This window comes from Heteronotia binoei, chromosome 5 (assembly GCF_032191835.1).
Source record: "Heteronotia binoei isolate CCM8104 ecotype False Entrance Well chromosome 5, APGP_CSIRO_Hbin_v1, whole genome shotgun sequence".
Classification (NCBI taxonomy): domain Eukaryota; kingdom Metazoa; phylum Chordata; class Lepidosauria; order Squamata; family Gekkonidae; genus Heteronotia; species Heteronotia binoei.
In genome coordinates, this window is record NC_083227.1 from 97,167,296 (window position 1) to 97,188,803 (window position 21,508).

The 21,508-nt window shown below is 41.9% G+C and overlaps 1 protein-coding gene across 3 annotated transcripts in view; it reads left to right on the forward strand.

The window, feature by feature from the left end:
* VGLL4 (vestigial like family member 4) overlaps positions 1 to 21,508 on the forward strand; it is a 163,350-nt gene that overhangs the window by 35,688 nt on the left and 106,154 nt on the right. Inside the window, exon 1 of one of the 3 annotated variants that reach the window (XM_060239872.1) lies at positions 14,866 to 15,548. The exons of 1 other annotated variant lie outside the window; for it this stretch is intronic. In XM_060239872.1, coding sequence (XP_060095855.1) covers positions 15,464 to 15,548 — 85 coding nt within the window. In that variant the 5' untranslated portion in view covers positions 14,866 to 15,463. Of the gene's footprint in view, positions 1 to 14,865; positions 15,549 to 21,508 lie in introns of those variants that run through there. One more of the 3 variants, XM_060239875.1, reaches the window with a different exon arrangement.

Genomic DNA, 21,508 nt, shown 5'->3' on the forward strand with positions numbered 1-21,508 from the left:
GAAGCCAGCAGAACTTTTCAGGGAGAAAATTCTGCAAAAGGGAAGAATAAGTATTTGTGCTTGTATGTATATTTGAACATGATAGACGCACAAGACTTTAAAATGCTGTAGCAGTTACTCTTCACCATTGAATTTACTTCATATGAGATATGGACAACAGCAGGTGAACCTTCTGAGGTAATAGTTAATAATCTGATCTTTATCAGTGAGTTGGCATTTTGGTAATTTCCAGAGTTGTTGTCTCTGTAGCATGGAACTACTGCATTTATAGTTTGTGTAAAGGCATCCTGATCGCTTTGCTGCTTCATGAGAAGGGCTTCCCCAGAAGTAGACAACAGCACTATAAGGATATGCAAAGAGCTGTGCTGAAGGTGAACTGAGGTACAAATGAAACTACTGCTTTAATGACAGATTTAAGCTGTAACATATTAATCTATACTTTTAGTACCACAAGACTGTAGGATTATGAGAGATTTATGTGGTGCGTTCATACTACACTAAATAATGCTTTTTGCAACTGGAATTTTGCTATTCTTACACAGTAAAAATCCAGTTGCAGAATGCATTATCTAGTGTAGTGTGAGCATACCCTTCAAGTGGTCTATCTAGTCCAGCATTCTGTTTCACACAGTGGCCAACCAGTTAACCTGGAGGGCCAACAAACTATTATTAATTTGGTGTCCTTCATTTCTATGTTGCAAACGAAATACAAGAAAATACAATTTCCTTAGTATCTTAATTCTATTCAGTGTCTGTAAATTATGCAAAATATGTTAGGATTGTGGGAGGTTGTAAAAAAAACCCCCAAATTGAGTGGTTCTTTGTTTGTAGGTTGGGTAATGAAGTATCCCATTTGTTTAGAAGCTGGAAAGTCCCTCATAACTTGCAGTTTTATAGTACTAACAGTATTTGTCGAATTGTTTGAAGTGAAATCTAGCATTATATAGTGTTCTTATTTATACCTAAATCAGTGAGTTCCGAATCTGCCTTCCCTTCTTGGGGAAAAAACAACAGCAAACATTGTTTGCAGGTCTACAGAGGTTGTATGGAAGGTATCCGCAAGCTGAGCTGATATATCTTTAAATAACTCAGATTTAAGTATTTGTTGCCTGATGCATGTTGTTGTCCCATCTTGACAAGGGCTATGATGGGCAATGTTGTGGGACCTTTTCATAGTATTATGTGTTACTTGTTATGAACATTAAATACACACTTTAATATTGGAGCCCAGAATATCAATGAAGAGAGAAATCAGTTGAAAAATGAGCTTTTTGAAGCAATTTTATTCTCTATGTACATCCCAGTTATGGGGTGTGTTCACATGTGCCTTTAGCTCCGTCTTTCCCACAGTTCCTGTTCGGATTTTATCAGCACGTCCAGACAACCACATCTGTCCCTTGAATGCAACTCATTAGCATCCCGACTTGCCCTGGTTTGATGTCGGTGTTATTAGACACTGGAGAAAGTCCGGTCCTTTTCTACAGAAGCGGCACACATTCGGGTTTTTTCCTGTTTGGACAGCTCATGCTGGATACTGCCCCTTGGGAAGTTTGGCATCCGCTTTCCACCCCTCCCACCTTTAAAAAAAAAAAAGCCCCAGGAAACATGCGCACAAGCAGATCATCGGGAATCTGAGGTGATGCTTCTGCTTCTCAACACAGAATCCACATGAGTGGAAGAACAGAAAAAAAATTCTTTTTTCAATGTGGAGGATTTCCAGATAACATTGTCACTGCCCATTTTCAGAAAAGTAGTTCCTGGCAGTCCCCTAGTTTGAATTGGCAATATTTATTCCTGGAACTTCCCCCTCCCCTTTGAAGCAACATTGGATTCCCCACCTCCCAACGTTTGGGTCCATATTTAATGAAAACACCACGGCAGGAATCACCGTATGATTGCTCAGCAACTGAATGAAAGTGAGACAACTTTGAATCTGCTTGATTGATTGTGCACATGCTTCAAGAAAAGAGCGTGACAGCATTCAGTATGCCTGATCGTTCAGCAACAGGATGATATTGGGATGAATCACATTCTTAGATGCTCATATGATCAGCCCTGAGTCGAATCAGTATTCAGCGGTTCAGATTGGAGCGCTGCACGCCCGCTTTTAATGTGATGTGTGATCGCACGCATGGTTAGCCCTAATAAGAATTCTGACTCAGCAACTTCTTTTGTGGAGCTGTTTCTCTCATACAGCTTCCCCCACAAGTCTACCTAAATGGCTTAGGCTGCAAAGTCAGAACTCAGTTTGGTTGCGTTATTGTTTCTGATGGATGTTTTCATCCTGCTGCTTTATTTCTGCAAACTGCATGTTCAAATTCAGGTACAATTTGCTGTGCTGGAGAGCAAAGGAGAGGAAAATAATTGGGGGGAAAGCACTTATCTACTCTTGCTTCTCAATAGCACCACCTTTAATTACGTAGACAGACATGTAGTAACACCGTTGTAAAGAGGTACTCTAAACAATGTCTTTAGACATTTTCACTGCATAGGAGTTCAACAGGTCTGACAGGTTCTGACTAAATGACTAGTCATTTGAGAATGACTAAACAATATTAAATGGAGAGGGTGTGGTATTGCACAAAAGATGATGCGCTAGGAAATTGCTCTCTCAGGCCATTTGTAGCAATTATATTTCTTTGCCATGTGCAGAATAGGTAGCATTGTGAGTGATACTGCTAAGCTAGCTATTGTAAACTTTTTTCCCCCAAGTAGTAGTTCAATGTTGGCAATAGTTTTGATTTTTCTGACAGAGAATCTCCTAACACAGGATGTTTGTTGCATGCCAGTTTTCCTAAGCATTCCTGTCAGAGAATCTTGCATCTCAGTAGCACCACCATTCATTGAGGTATAGCAATACACCCATACTTAATATATGCTTTCATTTCCTTTGGAAACTTACCTGCAAGGTTTTGTATGTTTGTTTTTCTAATCAAAAATGTTGTGAAAGCAACGTCACCCCAGAGTTGGAAACGACTGGTGCTTGCACAGAGGACTACCTTTACCTTTTTTTCCCCTTCTAATCCCATTGTTTATCATGAGTAGAAGCAGGATTTGGGGGTTAGAGGTGAAAGAAGACCAATGAATCTGACATGTATCCTCATTATTCTTTTCTGTAAAGAGTTAGATATGTTAGTGTATTTTCTGTGAGTGGGATAAATATTTAAAACAAATAAGACCAGGCAGCACTAGGTTTGTGTCTCTAATGTCATAAATAAAGGTGTAGTGTTTTGAAACATTGTCATGGGCCTCAGACATGCCCATTGACTGCCCCACAAAAGCCACTGCAGCCAGAAGTAGTCCTCATTTGCCCATCTTGATACAGCCACAAGACAGGAAGTTTGGGTAAAGAGATGCCTCAGAGTGGAGTGAGGTGGTGGTGGTTACTTCACCTATCCACCCTCAGCCCGCTTCTGGACCTTGCTGCTGAGACCTTCTCTCTCTTTTTCCAGCAGCCTCCTTCATATCCAGTCTGTCATCATCAGCTGCCTCTGATCCCTTCCTTTTATTGCCACTCACTTCCTTTCTCTGCCCACTTCCTCAGGCCCCACCCCCTATATGAGGAAGGATGCTGAACCTGCTCCTCCTCCTGCTGAGCATACTCTGTTTCTGTTCTGACCTGTGTTGTGGCTCATAGCACTCCCTTCCCCTGCCTGCTCTTCCTTCTGTGGGGTTGGGAACCACTGCCTCCATTGGTCCTGGGGCCAGGCGCAGTCTGGGCTCTTGGCTCTGCCTGCATCCATGGCCTCTTGGACTCCTCATGTTGCCTGAGGGTTGGGGCAGCAGCCATGCTCATTAGTGGGCTATCCTTCTGGCAGCTGCCCCCTTGGCCCTGCTTCCTGCTGCAAGTTTTGGGTGGTCCCACCAGTAGGTTGGAAGGGCTCCTCCTCTACTTTCCAATCTGAATTGCTGGCCTTCTCCCCCTTCAGAAAGGTAAGGGCTTTCTTTGTGTTGTTTGAGGTGTCCCTGAGGGGGAGGTCCAGGCTGGTCCTGGACAAACATGGAGGTTATACTTAAGTATGGATAGATTCTGCATCCTCTAACAGAGCCTTGTTAATACATATTGCAGGAGATCAGTCAAATCCATCTTTTCAAGTGATGACCTTGGCTATTGTTTTGAACAAGTAACAAAAATGACTCAGCCACTTAGCTCTGCATCATAGGTGAATGATCCAGTTTATAGATCAGTATAATCTGAGGCTGCCACTTCAGTATATCTAGGGCTTTTTATTGTGCCAGAGACCATGAGAGTGCAGCTCCACCTGGGTTGGCCAGGGCTCCTGTAGAAGTGGGCAGCCACGTGTAGTGGAGCTGAGCCATGCTGCAGTGGCAGCCTCCTGGAGCCCACCTCAATGGCCAGGCTCTGGAACCTGGCTTTTCGGTTGGGCTTACGGGGCCAAGCCATGCTTTGGCGGCAGCCTCCTGCAGCCCTGTTGAGCTCCTGCTGGGATTTTTTTTTTAAACAAAAAAGCCCTGAGTATGTCATTGACCTTCCTTTTATGTGGCCATAGAACAAACTGGAAAAAATGTATTAACTCCAATAAGAATGTTGTTGTTAATTTATTTTCAGTCACCCCAAACCCAGCTTGTCAATTGAGAAGACTTAAGACAATCAAAGCTATGGTGTTATTCCTGGATGTTGCATCACAACCTACATAGTCTTCAAAATATGGCCTTAAGATATCAGTCAGCCTAGCAGTCCTCTATATAATCTTTACTGATTAGTGGTCTTTAAAAAGATATCCCTTTCCAACACACTGCATGAAGTGTGCATGCACACAAAAGCTTATTTGTTGGTCTTAAAAGGTGCCACTGAATTCAAACTTTGTTCTATTGTAAATAAATAGATAACCTTCTAAACAGAGTCTTTGTGTACTTAACAAAATGAGACAAAGCAGCAGACAGGTTGCAATTTTAAGATCAACTAAGTTTTATTACATTCTGAATAAAATTTAGCAGGTCTTAAAGGTGCACTTGTCTACTGCTTTGTTCTATTGCTTCAGACCAACATGGCTGCCCACTTGGATTTAGCAAAATGAGGTTGCAAGTCAAATTCCCCAGCATATGAAGCTGTTTTATACTGAGTCAGTTCATTGGTTCATCTAGTCCAGTATTGTTTGTGACTGACAATGATTTTTCCAACACCTGTTAACTGGAGTTACAAGAAATAAACTTTTATACAAAGTCTGTTTGGATAAAAATATTGGATTGGATAAAAATATGGAGTAGAGGTCCATCACCGTCTATTAGCCACAGCATTTTATTGAAACAGTCTGGGGCCGTGATGCTCTGTATTGGTGCTTGGGGGAGGGGGCAAAGTGGAAGGGCTTCTAGCCCCACTTGTGAACCTTCTGATGGCACTTGGGGGGGTTTTTTGGCCACTGTGTGACAAAGAGTGTTGGACTGGATGGGTCAATGGCCTGATCCAACATGGCTTCTGTTATGTTCTTATGTTCTTATGTGTATTTTACCATTAAACCACAGTCCTTCTTTCATCTAGGCATGCAACTAGTTATTTGTATGCAAGACTACAAAAAGATCACAAAAAAGAGAAGAGATTGCAGCTCAGTAATTAAGGAGAGGTATTCAGTACATCTCCAGAAGTACTTCTGTTACTATTTTCTCAGCTATGGTGTGATATTTGGCAAAAATTAAGCCAGAAAAAGGGAGGAGAGAATACAAATATTGTCTGTAACAAACAGGAGAAAATGGTTGGGGGTGAGTGTTTTCAAGATGGCTTGCTAGAAGGAAAGAGGTAAAGATAGATTTTGCTGGAGAGGAACAGATTTTGTATTCTCTGGTTCATAGTCCATCTTGCTGTGCATCCCCACATTGGGACTGCCACATGGCAGGCCTAATGTGTGTATACACAGAAGATGTCGATGAGCAACAGTTACAGGTAAGTGCAACCCTGTTTTATAATTTGCTGAGATTTTTTACCTGTGTGGAAGGCATGTCACTATTCAGCGATTTTCAGCCTTTTTGAGCCTGCAGACACCATTGGAATTTTGAGAAGCAACATTTGCCGCCCCAAATGGCATGCTGCAGGAACTGGAGCCAATAGGATTGCCAGGCTACCACCAGCAACCAGTGGGGGATGGGGGGGATTTACCAGGAGCACAAGGAAGCCTAGGCAGCAACATTACTTCTGGTGCATGCCATCATGACACTGCCACAGGGGCGCTCTAGTATCTGGGCAAAACCTCTATTGTGGAAGTTATTTTTAACCAAATACCAGAGCACCCCTGCATTGGTGGCAACATAATGATGTCACTTCTTGTGCATGCTGGAGGTGTTACTGCTGCATTGCAAGCAATGCCAGCTTAGGCTTGCTTTTGTTATTCATAAGCCCCTTCCCTCAGCCAGTTGATCAGCAGCAGGTGGAGAGGCCCTGTGTTGGGGTTTTCCCCATCCCCACTGGAGGCCTGGCAACCTGAAAAATCTTCCTTCTCTCTTTGCAAAAGAATTACAAAAGAATTGCATGGCAACCACATTGAACACAGGAAGCTGCCTTATTCAGAGTTTGACCACTGGTCCACCAAGATTAGTATTGTCTTTACTTTGGGTGGAAGCATGGTCCAGACACTTGGAGGGCAGCAAACCTGGAGAAGGGAAGGGTGAATTACGGTAAGTCTAGAACAGAGCTCCCTCTGCTTTGCAAAACAAGTTCATGGCAACACTTGGTCAGGCCTGAAGGGGGAACAGAATCACACCGGCTAAGGAAAGGCTGTGGGCTTTCTGGTCCTCCAGTGGCTGTGGCTGCTGTTGCAGCTGTGGAAATTTCTTTCGTTTGATTGAAGCTTTGCTTTAAATTCTGTTTTAACTGAAAGTGGTAGTTAGTTGCCTGGTGTGAAGGAAAAACACTCAGCATATGTTTAGAGGCACTCATTTTTATCATTCACTGATTTTTTCCCCCTGGCTGTAGAATTCTGAGCTATGGTTCTTTGACAGTCTTGGACTAGTCACTTAACTAATGATAGTGCTCAACCTAAATTGGAAATAAAATGGAACCTGTATTCTCTAAATGGTGTAAATAAAATATATTACATTGCATTTTTATACCCAGTAGAAAGCACTGGGTCCATTATACTTGGAAACTAACTTGCTGTGTAGCTTGTGGCCTCCTGTACTGCTTTTGTCATCTTTTGTATATGCTTTTGTTACTTCTGGCATGTATTAATCCAGATTGTGTTTGACTCACATTTGCTTTCCAGGCTGTGTCATTGGGCTGCCCGGCTTTGTTCCTAGTTCTGTCCATTCACACATAGGAGTGTCCCTGTTTTCATCTGTGAAATGCTGGAGGGTATGACTCAGTACTGGTACAAATTAAGTATAAATGCATTTTAAAAGACTGCTCCAAGCACATCTAGATTGTCTTGGATTTGGCAGGCTTTCTGTTAGTTCGAGGATAATATTGTTGCTGTTTGGAATCAGTAGAAGCACTCACAAAATTCTGAATGTTGCTAGCAATTGTTAAAATGAATAAAGCTACTTTGCCATTTTTTTAATAGTGTGATTCAGCACTTCTGTGAAACTGAAGAACATACAGCTCTCACACTTGCCTGTAGAGGACAGTGTTGTGCTAAAAACATCTGAAAAAAACCCCTGCTTTCTAATTCTTGAAGAATGGTGTGTGTTTTGTTGGAGCAAAAATATGTACAATGTAAGTTAAAACTAACTAGCTGGCATGAGAAAGAACCATCCTCCCAACACCTCTTTGTCTGTTGTTATTGTTGTTGTTATTGTTATTTCTACTATAGATTCCCAGATTCCAGAAACATTTATTGGCATAACTACTATAGATTATGCTATACATCTGATAAAATGAGTTAATGCTACGGAAAATCTATTAGTCTTTAAGGTATCACAGTACTTAAAATGTTGGAAATTGTACAGTGGTACAAAAACACCATGTGAAAATACCATATGAAATATTCAGTGATGTCTAGCATGAACAAATAAAACAATAAATGCTTAGTTCAGGTAAAGGCTAATATTTGCCTTTCTTACATATAGCACATTTTCTATGATGACAACGGCTTGTGGTTGGCTGATCTTCTTTGGGAACCTCTGCTTCTTGCCACCATTCCTTCAAGTGGCAGGTGAATTTTTTTTAAAGTTGCTTCTGTGCTGTGATGTCACTCCCAGGGAAAACATGGACATAACATCATGTCACTCTATGAATAACAAGAGACTCTGTGAGGAAAGCGTAAGAGTTTGCAGCAATTCCTAGAGTGATGTGACATCCCTTCTGGTTTTCCTTGAGAGTGACTTCCTGTCATGCACAGTGGTGCATGAAGGGCTGGCCTTAGCCAGTGGGGGAGAGTGCAGGCGGTGCCCCCTGTTGGTTTTGCTGCATCCCACCCCAGTCTCCCCCTTTAATTATTAATTTTGGTGAGATAGCTACTGTGTCATCTGCCTCACTTCCTCATCCTCAATGCAACCTGTAGCCACTCAGCAGGGTACAGAGGCAGACCTCCTTCAGGAGAGAAAGAGGAGGAGAGAAGAGGAGGTGCAGGGGAGGGAAAGAGGAGCCCCTTAGTTTGGCTCTGATGAAATGGGCTGTGACAGCATGGGAGTCGCTCACTGACAGCTGCACAGCCTCATGAGTTTTTCCTGATGCTTCCTTTTGAAAGGAAGGGAGAGGGGCTTTAAGAGGCCAGCTGCAGAAGCAGGAAGACTCAGTGAGGCCACCCCTCTCCCTTCCCAGCTGCAGGACTAGTCTGACAGCAGGTGTGTAAGTTTCTTTTTCTTTGCTTAATGGAAACTGTGTCTGGTGCTAACAAAGCTGTGTGAGGTACTTTAAAACTGTTGATTAAATTAGGGTCCTCCCACTTAGCAGCACCCCATCCAGTCCCCCCCCCCCCTGAGAAAAATTGGTAGCTATGGCCTGGGTTAGTGCTGCTTGACCCACTAGTGCCTGCCACTGGCAATCTTGCCATTCCTACTAAACTATTTTATAAGACCAGTAAGAATGTATTCTTTAGAAAAACTAAGTATATATAAAGTATAGCTCTTGCAATAACATTTTATTAGTATTCATATGTGTGCACTCACACATGTCCATAAATGTGGGTGGGTAAGTGAATGTGTTAACGTCTTTCAATACTATTTTAGTTTGAACAAAAACTTCCTAAGTACATTAAAAGTGACTGGTTTTAGCAGTTAATTTTATGTAGTTCTGTACTAGAGGTGAAAATAAAAGTTCGAGGTACTTTTTAAAGTACAAAAAAAGCACAAAAACCAAAAATGTAGGCAGCTGGAAGGAACATAGGTGCAATTGTGGGTTTTTTTTTTAAAGAGAAGATGTTAATTCTTGTATTTATTCCTGAATAAGCTGCCTCATGAACATTTGTTTGGAAACAGAGGATACAAATGTCTTGAATAAACAATATAATGTTTATTGTTCAGATGCTGAACATAATTGAATGAATAGGTAATTAAAATGTGTTCTGGATTTATGCCTCCTAGGTGGGAAGATTCCCACTAAATTCTGTAGTCTGGTGGAATAAGAAGGGCTGCCAGAGTTGCACTGGGTGATGCGTACTACCAGTGAGATACATCCAGCATAAGGAGAAAATTGGAGGGTTGGGTGTAGTACAGGGCGGAATGGGACTTAGTTCAGGTCCTATGTTTGATCAAGGAACACTTCCAGGCCCTGATGAGTGTAATATTATGCCTGCTAAGCATTGGTACCAGTCTAAAAACCTTCCCACCTGAGTCTATGAATAGTGTTTTCCCCCACCTTTCCTCCATCGGCCTCCACAACGACATCTGAGGATAGGATTGACTAATTCAGGAATCAGTCTGCTGGCACAGAGTAAGCAGTACACAAGCTCCAAGGAGACACATGCAAAAACATTGAGGAGGGGGGTTGTATTTCACTTCATGACTGTAAAACAGAGACCAATTTCTCACTAGCGTTGCTCTGTCCCCAGGCTGCTTTTTTCCCTGGCTCAAGTGATCGATTTCCCACCAGTTGCTCCGCTGGTACATTTTAATGTGCGGCTCCCTCCAGGTCCCCTCGTGGCTTTGTGATGTTGTCTTTTAAGGATTAAGAGACTGCGAGGGGAACTGGAGGGAGCCATGCGTCAAAATGCACCCACGGAGCAACTGATGGGAAATCGCTTGCTTGCACTGGTGGAAAACAGAAGCCTGGGGGTGGAGCAACAGTACTGAGAAATTGGTAAGAGTATTAAAGTGGAATTTAGGTGATAGGTAGGTCCCTTTTTCAGGTTCATCTGCCAATCCTTTTTTTGTTGTTGTTGTTTCTGATGTTTCTACAAACCGGTTTGTAGAAACATCAGCAACAACAAAAAATAGGATTGGCAGATGAATGAATCTCACCTTCTCTCAGATTCTTTTACAGGTGCTCTGCTGTAGCAGGAATACCACAGTCAGTGTCTATAGTGGTAGTAGTAACAATTAATAGCTGTTCCTATGTTGGAGTGCTAATTTTTTCTTCCCTGGGATTCTGTGCCTCCCAGAAGTTCATCCAGATTCTTCGATCAACTGCTGGCAGACTCTTCGATCAACTCTTAAGAGACATAACAGTGATGTAGGGACAAAACAATGCTATATCAGCTACTTAGTAATAATAAATGCATCACACAATAATCATGTCACATATAGAGTATTCTAACAGAAGAGTAACTCTCATATAGTTGATAATTGTCCTCTATAGTAGCTAAATATATAGCATACAAAAATCATGGCTTTATCAGTCCAGCTGTATTGTCTCTACACCAGGGGTGGCCAAGGGTAGCTCTCCAGATGTTTTTTGCCTATAACTCCCATCAGCCCCAGTCAGCATGGCCAATGGCTGGGGCTGATGGGAGTTGTAGGCAAAAAAAATCTGGAGAGCTACCGTTGGCCACCCCTGCTCTACATTATTGATATATTTCTATTACTTTATATCTCTTGAGATTGTGTACCGGCGGTGGTTTGTCTAGAACAGGGGAGTCAAACTCATTCATTAGGAGGGCCAGATCTGACATAAATGGGAATTTGTGGGTCCGAGCCATGCATGTCCTAAAATGTAATGCCAGAGAGAGATGTACAGCTTATAAAGGACACAGGGAAATACAATTAAAGATATTATTTTTAAATTTAATATACAGACATGCTTAAAACTCTTGCAAAATGTTGTTTAAAGTGGAAAGGTAGGGGAATAGGGGGATTTTGCAATGCAATTTTAAAAAGAAAACATCAAGGAAAAGCACAAGCATCACACAGCAGAAAACAAAAAAAAATTAAATGCTCTTAACCTGGGAAAACATGAAATGGCAAGGCATTGCAAGCTTCCCCCCACTCTTCCCAGTCTACTCAGATAAGCAATGGCTCTCCAGTGTAATATCCCCCTTTGGTTGTGGGTTTCCAAGTTAGAATACTCACTAGGCACTAGTTCTCACTCAATTTGAGAAGGGACAAAGCTGATTCAAAGCATCCATGCTTGATCTCCAGGAAATTGCAGCTGGCCATAGAAATGCTGGGAAGTTAAACCTCTCAATTGAAACAAAGTTACAAGGAAAACATGGAGTGGATTTCCCATTCCAGCCTGCTCTGCCTAAAGGCCTAAGTGGGAAATTCATTCCACATTTTCGTTGCAGCTTTGCTTCTGCTTTAGCCTCTGCAAAGGAGCTAGGATTGTTGGAAGCCTCTGAGCTTTGCAAGGTGAGGACAGGATGGGGGAGAAGAGAGCCCCCCTGGCCTGATTGAAGCCCTCCGGGGGCTGGTTTGGCCCGCAGGCCACATGTTTGACACCCATGTTTGGATTTTAATCTGCTGTGGCCACCTAGTGTCAAGCTTTCACAGAAGTATATGGCAGATGGGAATGTAACAGGTGCAGAATACGAAGTATGGGTGGAAGCTACCCATGGTACTTTTTATCAAGCCGCTTTCAGAGAAACAGAAGCCCTCCATGAATACAGGTTTGGCATCCTCATATTTCTGTGATGAAGTCAGGACTCAATACAACAATAATCAGGACTCAATACAAAAATAATACCATTTATTCAAAACTTCAACAGATACACTTATTATGTGAATTGTTATAAACATTGTGTGCAATCTATTGAGGATCTGAATCCTTGTCCTGTGTGTGTGTGTGGGGGGGGAATCTGTGGCTATGGGTTCTGCATGCAGGCTTCCTTCCTGTCTACCAGACTGTGGGATGGGCTAATTGTTCTTCTTTCTTTCCTGGTCCATCATGGTTTAGATGGGTTTTTTGCAGGCTCCTGTTAGCCTGGTTTGGACTGCTGGGTGATTTCAGCCCTCGCCTAAAGACAGCTCTGGTGGTTGTGGTTTGAGAAATGTCTGTTGCTGTTGTTCCCATAACTAGTGGGCCATGGAGGCTTTAAGAAGGAAATTGTTGCAGACTCTGTCTGGCAGTGTGCCTGCGTGTAGGAGGGGTTGTGGGACTGGTTAGGCAAAGTTGTCATAATATAACATACTTTGTTGTACAGTGATTAATGCCCTCTCTCCATAGGTGGAGATGGCTCTTCAGTGGTCAGTCTTGTGATTGATGAGTATAAGTGGAGTTCCCAGAGTTACTGTGGGAGTAACTTTCCACCAGTATTGCTTCATGTAGGGACTGCCTATTAATACAACACTAGTGTAGCCCCAATACAGCAGGCAATAGCATGACCAATCCAATTTTACTGCATACCCATGTCCTTGAACAAATTTTGGTCAAGGACATGGATATGCAGTGACACCTTTAATGCCAACAAGCACATGAAAGCTCATATCTTGAATAAACTGTTGTTGGTCTTATGGTGCCACTGGACTCAAAATTTGTTCTACTGCTTCAAACTAACATGGCTGCTCACCTGGAACCATGCCCTTGAAGTAAAGGAAAAAATATAAATGGAAGACTTGTCACCATAGGCATCTAAAGATAGAAAAATGTAAAATTGGGGAATTAACAAGCAGCAATGTATGTGTGTGGGGAGTGCTTCTATCTTTTTCTAAGAAAGAAGAAAAAGCCAGCTGCTTATGCATTGCCTGTAAATGTCTACCTCTTTGAAAAATAAGTGATAAATTTCACTGTATCATCCTGTAACACTTTTACCATTTTTCATCCAGGATCAAAGCCTTACCATCTGCTTAGGGATCATCTGTTTCAAGCCTGTAGACACGTGATGATACCATCTCCTGTAGGTTCTTGTTTAAAAAAAAAAACACTTTAAGGGAAGGATATTCCAGCTATCTAGGAACTTGCTTTATTGCTGAATTGTTTCTTACAGTTAGCAAGCATTTCCTGATATCCAAGTAAGCTTACCTTGCTTCATCTAGAGCATTACTTGTTTTTTTTTTTCTTTCAAGAGTCCTGATAACTAGCTGTTCTCACTTTTCTTTTAGGCCTTTTGAAAAGTGCTGTTATATCACTTCTTAATCTGTTTTCCAACTCTGTGATTCTTAATGTCATAGCTTGTGCTACCCCCAAAACTAGGACAGGTATCTCTGAGGGGTTTTTTGAACAAAGGCAGGCACCAGTGCTACACAGCACATCCAAAACTATATAATACATTAGTGTAACTGAAACAACGATACTAGTGGGCATGGTCAAAAGTCATTAAATTGCTCATATTGAAATTAGACAGAGGGGGAAACTGAGCAAGTGAAGTCAAACACACTTTTTCCTGAACTACTCAGGAGGCATGTGAACACAAACTGAGCCAGGAAAGCACTCATAAAGCACTCACGTTTCCTTCTTCCAAGCAAATGCTCCCAGCATCTGTTTTATCTGTCTTACGCTGATATTCTGGGTGCTATGTGATAGAGTAGTCGAAGATAGCCAGATTCACCATTTTACATGTGTATGCTTAATTTTTAAATTCAATTTAGTCCTCTCATTTATAAATTAAACGGATCTACACATTCTCCAACTTTTTTTCTTCTCTAGGGATATCTACTTCCCCAACCCAGGTAAAAGAGGAGGTGGCAGTCTGAAAATTCGGGGGGGGGGGGGGGGGGAGAGGGTAAGCCTTTTTGAAGAAACTCAGAAATTGGGTGGGCGACTGAGAGGTGGAACCAGCAATGGTGGTGGTGGGAGGACAATAGCCCAGGGCAGCAGTCTGAAGCCATACCCCTTGTTCAGCTGCTGAATCACCAAGTGACTGTGGCTCTCACTTAGAAGATTTTGTTGTAAGTTCTATCTGACAGAGCATTTAAAAATAGAGAGGAAATTATTGCCAAAGTTCCTGGCATCCCTTCTTTTTCCTACTACATTTACTTTTACTAAAGCAAATTGGGTTTTAGGCAATAATCTTCCACAGGGGAGTGACAGATTGATTTCCATTGACCCAAGATTCATATAATGGCACTGATTACAGATGTTTTATCTCTTGGGGATGATTCACATGCACTGTATAAACAAGCAAGAACTTTTTGGATTGAGATTTGATGTGCAGTACAGCAAGCCGCATCCTGAGATGAGAATAGTGGACAGATAAATCGCCTTTGTTTCTCTCAAGATGGAGAAGGCTTAAAAAGTAAAATTCCCAGATAGTAAAATGCCATTTTTATAGCTTTTTTCCAACTATTAAGGTCTTATAAATATTTCAAATGTACTAATTTACTGATTAAACCAATAAATTCCTTTAAGTAACATATTACTTGAAATGCCATTAACTTGGAGTTACACCTTAGAAATTAAACAGAAGGAGTTATATGGTGTATAAAAACAAGCAAGTGAGAAACTTGTAAAGCAAAAGACTGATACGTTTTAAAAATTCCTTTCTGTGGTGGGGGTGAACCTTCTGTAAATGGAGTTTGCTAACGTGTTACCCAGAGATCCTCCTTTCTTTTCCCTCCTTTCTCCCCCCTCCTAGTTCTGCAGTGTTAACTGCGCTTCCTGTAAGGGCAGAATGTGACATGGCCTCTTCTGAATAGTCTCCAACTCCTCCTCCTCTTTCTCTGACTTGCATTCAAACTCTCAATACATTTAGAGCCTGATCTTGTGCAGAAAATATCCCTGACATTTGAGGAGCTCCAGGGATTTACTGAGCATGCTCAGTCATCACTGTCTGCTAGAAAGAGGAAGCTAGTTTACATAGGAGTCATACCAAGCATAGCCTGCATGTCAGTGCAGTTAACTTGCAGCGGGCTGTGAGGAGAATTAGCATGTCTTTGTGCTAGGAAATCGTTGCTGTTCTTTCTTTCCTCGCCTTCCCCTCCCAGTCTGGAAACAGCTCTAGATGCGATTTTGTTTGTAATCGGGGACGCAATACGTTTCAAATTCTCCGTCTCTTGATTCTAAAGCCCTTTAAGGAGATTTTGGCCCCCCTCCCTTTCCTCAGCTCGCTTTGAATATACTTTGTTTTGATTAGTCGGAGCCTGGGCCTTGAGCTTGTGGGGCTCGGGAAAGAGCCGGGAGCTACTCGGCAGCGTTTGCCCGCGTTCTTGTCGCTGTTTTGAGGGGCGGAAGCAAGCAAGCTGGTCTTCTTTGCTAGCCCGCTAAATGCTATTTATGAAGATGGACCTGTTGAACTACCAGTACTTGGACAAGATGAACAACAATATTGGCATTCTCTGCCAGTATGAAGGTAACTTGGATTCATGTTACAGTGTGGTTTTCTGCTTTTTGTTTTAGGCTCGCTTTTCTTGCTGCGTGCGTGTGCCTTATGCAAGTGAAATCGTTGATCAAAATTAATGTAGTGTGAGGGGAGCATTGTTTAATGCTTTTCTAGCCAATGAAAGCTTTCACTGGCGGCTGGTTTCTGTCTCTTGAAAATACATATTTATTCATACCCGGAGTATAGACTTCCTGTATCAGCGACTGGATCGTTAGGATGGAAAGATTGTGTGTACATTGCTGAGATAACTTTCTGTTATTAGGGGTTTAATAAGGAGTTTTGAAGTTATCAGCTCCGGCGATTGAAGGGTGTCTGTAGTACAGAATACAGAGTGGCCCTTTGTTTGACTTCTCGTTTCCTGTACAGCTCTAAGAAAGCTCTGCAAGAGCTGCCTCCCCTTCTTCTCAAAGCCCCACATCTCCTCCCTCAAGCGCCGCCTCACCAGTCTGTCCCAAGCAGAAAGGACTACATGGCCGCTAGAAACCGTAACGTGATGGTCATCTGGGTAGTTCCTCTGTGCTCTCCCACTTCCTATGTCCAAGGGTGCCTTGCTAACATAGGTTTGTTTGTTCTGAAAACGTCATTTTTATAGTAGCATGGTTATATTTTATTTTCCTTCAGGTATTGTCAGGAGGAGTGGTAGAACTGAAATGCTTCTTTAAAACTAGTTAGCTTTTTATGTACGTGCTGTTTGAAATAGTAGAAATGGCTTGGCTTAGCAAGAAAAGAAAATACATGGCTGAGGTAATCATGATTGGGAGTAGGGCTGTTTTTGTTGTTTTCTCACTCTTATATACACACTCACACTCAGAACAAAATTAAAGTTCAGTGGCACTGTTAAGCCCAACAAAGTTTTATTCAAGGCATAAGATTTTACCTTGAATAGAACTTTATTGATCCTAAAGCTGCCACTGAACTTGAATTTTGTTCTGTTATTTTAGACCAACACGACTACCCACCTGAATGTACACACTCACTCAGTCTCACTTTCTCTACGGATCTGCTGTTTGTATGCTTAAGTACATTTTGCTGTGGTGGTCAGTGACGAATACGTAAAGGATACCTAAACATAAAACAGCTAAGGATGGAGGAATAGAACTGACTAGGCCTCAGGTCAGAACAAGCAGTGTTGAAAGTATGTCAGCTGCAAGGCCAATATTTTCATGGTCCTGGGAAGGAATTAATAGCTGAGTATTCTCTACTTAGTTCAAGGTGTGTGGTTGCTCCCTTGAATTATGAAAATAAAATGTATTGAAGGTATCTGTTTGTCCATTAGTGGAGTTGAAGTATCAGAGAGCAGTGTGATGCATTAATACCATATTCAGGATATTTCCCAAGATTTCCCACAAGTTTCCCATTTCTTAATTTTCTTCAGAGTTTGTTCTTTTGAAAGAATTTGTTAGTAGTAGTAAAATCCTTTAAAAAGGCTTTGTTAATAGTGCCATGATCACAATTGTTGCTGTTTCCTTTCTGCTTTGGCATTTAAAGCATTCAAACTGAAAATATGAGAACAGGATTTGAAAGATTTTTATATAATGATATATATGCTCTTGTGGCTTAAGAGTATCTGCCACTATCTTTTTTTCCCTTTTGAGGGTTTCAACAAAGATGAGTTGTTTTGCACAGCATTGTTCCACTGCTAAATCCTGCTGACTTTTTAATAAAGGAGTGCCAAACACATGTAGGTCTTAAAAGATACATTATTTTTGTTAGAACAACTTCTCATAGAATATTCATTTGGATGATGCCTTTTTGTAATAGAACTAGTTTTTATTGAGATTTATACCTGGACCTTCATATTCTGTACAAGAAAAGGACTTTGAAGATGCAAGTGTTAACTAATAAATAGAATTGGGAACAAACGTAAAGAATGTTAGGATATTTACTTTGTTAACGTTGTCTGTGTTTATATGGATAGCTAATAGGTTGGATCCAGTTGTTTTTTCAAGTGATGAAAATGGGAGGAAAGGATACTCTTTGACCACACCAGTATTTGGCTATGTTTGGGATCATGGGATCTGTGTGGACAAAAGCCATAGAGGGGTGCGGCAGGGTTGTCGTCCTAAGGAGAGGAATTGCCTAAGATTGAGCCCAAAAGGCTGGCTGGATCCATTCCAGAATCAGTTTTAACACCTGATGCTTGCATTTTTCCCTGTAAAAGAGTAATACAGATCTTTATTTCTGAAGTCATGTGAGGATATTCCATTTGCACCTTTACAAGATTCTTCTGTTCATAGTAAAAGGAGGGGTTCAGGGTTCGCTATCTAGTAAGTTAAACAGTAGAGAAATGGAATATCCTCACATGACTTCACTGAACAAAATCTTCCTCACAGAAAATATATTTAGCTATATAACAAATGTGAGGTCTACACCCACCAGAATAATGTTCATAGGAGCATAGCCTTTACATCAGGAGTTGAGTTCTTAAGGGACTTGCCAAGTAATGTAATCTTTTTTAAAAAAAATGTGTTTGTGTGTTTGCAATTTCTTTGAAATAGGCATCCAGATCTTCTGTTGCAAGAATATTGCAGTTTCCCAGCTCTCAAACAGCAGTATTTTCAGGCCTGTAGCCAGAAAATTCCAGATGGGGGGCCCACAGGAAAATTTTTTGGATGGGGGCCCCCCTCTGGCAGCCCCCGCTCTGGACCCAATCTCTGTGCCACTCTGGTGGCCCCACCCCCCTCTGTGCAGCACCTCCCCCTCCTTCCCAACTCACCAAGGCGGTGAAACAAGAGCGGGCTTCAGGGGCTCTTTCAAGACGCCCCCGAACTGGTCACGTGACCAATGTGGCGAAACAAGGAAGAGCGGGCTTCAGGGACTCTTTCAAGACACCCCGTGCCGATCACGTGACCGGCAGGGGCGGAGATGTCTTGAAAGAGCCCCTGAAGCCCGCTCTTCCTTGTTTTGCCACGTTGGTGAGTTGGGAGGGAGGGGGAGGCAGGTGCCCGCGGTGTGTGTGGGGGTGCCGCCAAAGCGGCACAGAGAGAGCAGGGGCCCGGGGAATAGAGGGGCCATAAAAGTCCAGGGGTGGGTGGGGGCCATGCCCCCCCAGACTCCTCTGTGGCTACGGGCCTGAGTATGTTACTTTGAGAAAATGCAAGTTGCTCTTTTTTCCCTTCTTTCCAGTGAGCATTATAACTTTAATGCACTGTTAGTAAAATGCATCTTCGGGATGCATGTTGATTGGTCATTTGAAAAGCCTTTATTTCCTTGTAGTTTTATTTATTATTTCATATTTATATCCTGCCCTTCCCAAACCAGCTCAGGGTGGGTAACATCAAAGGTAAAACAATACATAGATACTAAAATAGCTAGCTAAAACGTACAGGCAACATACCAATACAATTCAAATGCAGATGGCGACTATTTTCTACTAGTACTCCTCCCTGACTGACAAACGGAGACAAATGATGGACACAGTCTATCAGAGTTCCAGTGGGGCTCATGGATGGACCAATATACAGCAGAATGTGGCAGGGAGGCCATATTGATATTCAGGTATTTGGTGATGTCTACCACCTCAACTGAAGGCCTGGTGGACAATTCCATTTTATAGGCCCTGTGGAATAGCAACAGGCTCCGCAGGGCCGATGTCTCTAATGGTAGCTTGTTCCACCATGTAGGGGCCAGGAGAGCAAAGGCCCTGACCATAGTTGAGGCTAAGTGGACATCTTTTGGCCAAGGACAACCAGTAGATGCTGTTCAGCAGAGTGTAGAGCTCCCGGGGGGTGGTATACAGGGAGAGGCAGTCCCTCAGATATTCTGGTCCCAGGCCGTTAAGGACTTTAAAGGTTAACACCATTACCTTGAAATGGATATATTCAGGGCTTGCTTTCATAACAAGCACAGTTCTTATTTGTCTCTTAAACTGCTTAATCCACTCTGCCATGGAGACTTGTTGGGCGATCTTGGATCAGTCACACTTCAGTCTAATCTACCTTGCAGGGTTGGTGTGTGAATAAAATAGAGGTGAAGAGAATAGTGCAACTGCTTTGGGTCCCTACTTTGGAGAAGGATTATATAAATGAAGTGAATAAATAGATTCAATCCAGCCTGAGCTCCCCATCTGTAATAGGAATACCATTAATGGAACTTGTTATGAGGGACTCAGCCCAAAAAATTTATCCAGAACTGTTGAAGTGAATGGAGCCATGTAAAAGCACTAGAGCTTTTGCACATCTTGTTCATTTCAGTGGAGTTTGAGTAGGGAATTTCTCTGCTGGATTGCATCCTTTTGGTGTATAACTCAGGGCAAACACTTGAAAAGGCATGGGGCGGGGAGACAAGAGTGCTGTGCTGCAGGTCCATTCAGGTTTTGGCATTCACAGCATTTTAAAATGGCAGCAGTGTTCTCATAGTGGCCATGAGGATGCCATCACATTCAGTTTGGCCTCCATAAAGTAAATCTTAATGGTAAGACTAAAATTAAGTTTCAGGTTGTATGTCATTAGAAGAATAAATAACAAAATAACTGGTTCTTTGTGTTCTTTTTTTCCTTTCCGTAGTTACACAATTTTGAAATTACCTTATGTTTGCTTCTAAAATATTAATGTTAATAAAATGAAATATGATACAATCTGCTTGTGCACTGCTTATAACACAACTGGTAATCTTGAAAGGAGCTATAAAAAAGCAACTCTCCCCCCCCCCCAACCCATACATGACTTTGATATAGCTTTTGGCTTCTCTACAAAGGCATTTTACTGCAAAGCCTGTCTGCTTAATCTAAAATCAGGTTCTTCTGTCTGGGACTAGAATCTGGCTTCCTATAACCTGTGACAAAACTGATAACCTGGTGGTTTTGTTGGTTGGAATAGATGGAATCCTGCTTCCCGTTGGAGGAAGTTTCTTACTTAACAGGAAGGCGGTGCAAGGAAAGATTGGCTTTTGGCTTGTTTGTGTGAAGCAGACTTTAAACTGGTTGAGGATGCTGATTCAAAAGTGTGTTGTGAGGACAAACTTTCAGGGATATCTTTTATCTCTTTGCCTGTTGTGGCTTCCACATGATGCCCAGTGTCATAAGTAAAAAAAGATGGCTAGCTTGGCACCTGCTTTCCTCCATAAAATATGCCTTCATTTAGTTAGAGGTGAGGGGGATGGGTGGCAGTATTGGGTAGAAAATGTGCATTTTAATTACAATAGTATTATAGTTACACATTGCAATATTCAGCTGACAAATAATCTCTTTAGTGTGCGGAAGGGTGAATGTAAGACATTTTCAGTTTCAAAAACTTAAAATCACAGTAGCCAGACAAAAGGGAAGCAGAAGCTTGTTGGGACAAAGGAAGAGTAGAATACATATTAGTAATGAATTATAATACATATTAACTGATCCAAACATGGAACACAGTGGCCCTTTGGTTTGATCCACCAGCGTAGTTCTTATGTCCATGGAAATACTTAAAAATTTGTCATTTTTACCTGTCACAATTATTTTTTCCCTTTCTGAACTAGCTTCTTATAGATTAACTAGTAGTAAAGCCCATTGTAGGAAGAAATACAATGGGCCCTAGAAAAATATTGGAGGAGGTGATGAATGTGTAGGTGGCAGGAAGGAAGGTAGACAAACAGAATGAAAGAAAAAGAGAGAGAAAGAATGAGAGAAAAAATAGTAGGAAAAAGATGGGGAGAAAGGAGAGTGAGAAAAAAATGAAAGGGAGGTAGACAGAATGAAATAAAAAAGACAAAGACAGATACAGATACAGAGAAAGAATGAGAGAAAGGACGGAAGGGAGAGGTTTAAAAAGAGAGAAAGGAGTAAGAGAAATAAAAATGAGAAGGAAGACAGAATGAAAGAAAAAGACAGAAAGACAGAGAGAAAAAGAATGAGAGGAAGGAAGGAAGGGAGAGTTATGGAAAAGTTGGGGAGAAAAGAGTGAAAGAGTCTATGCAACTCGGGGCTGCACGGCTGCGGCTCACCCCTGAGGAAA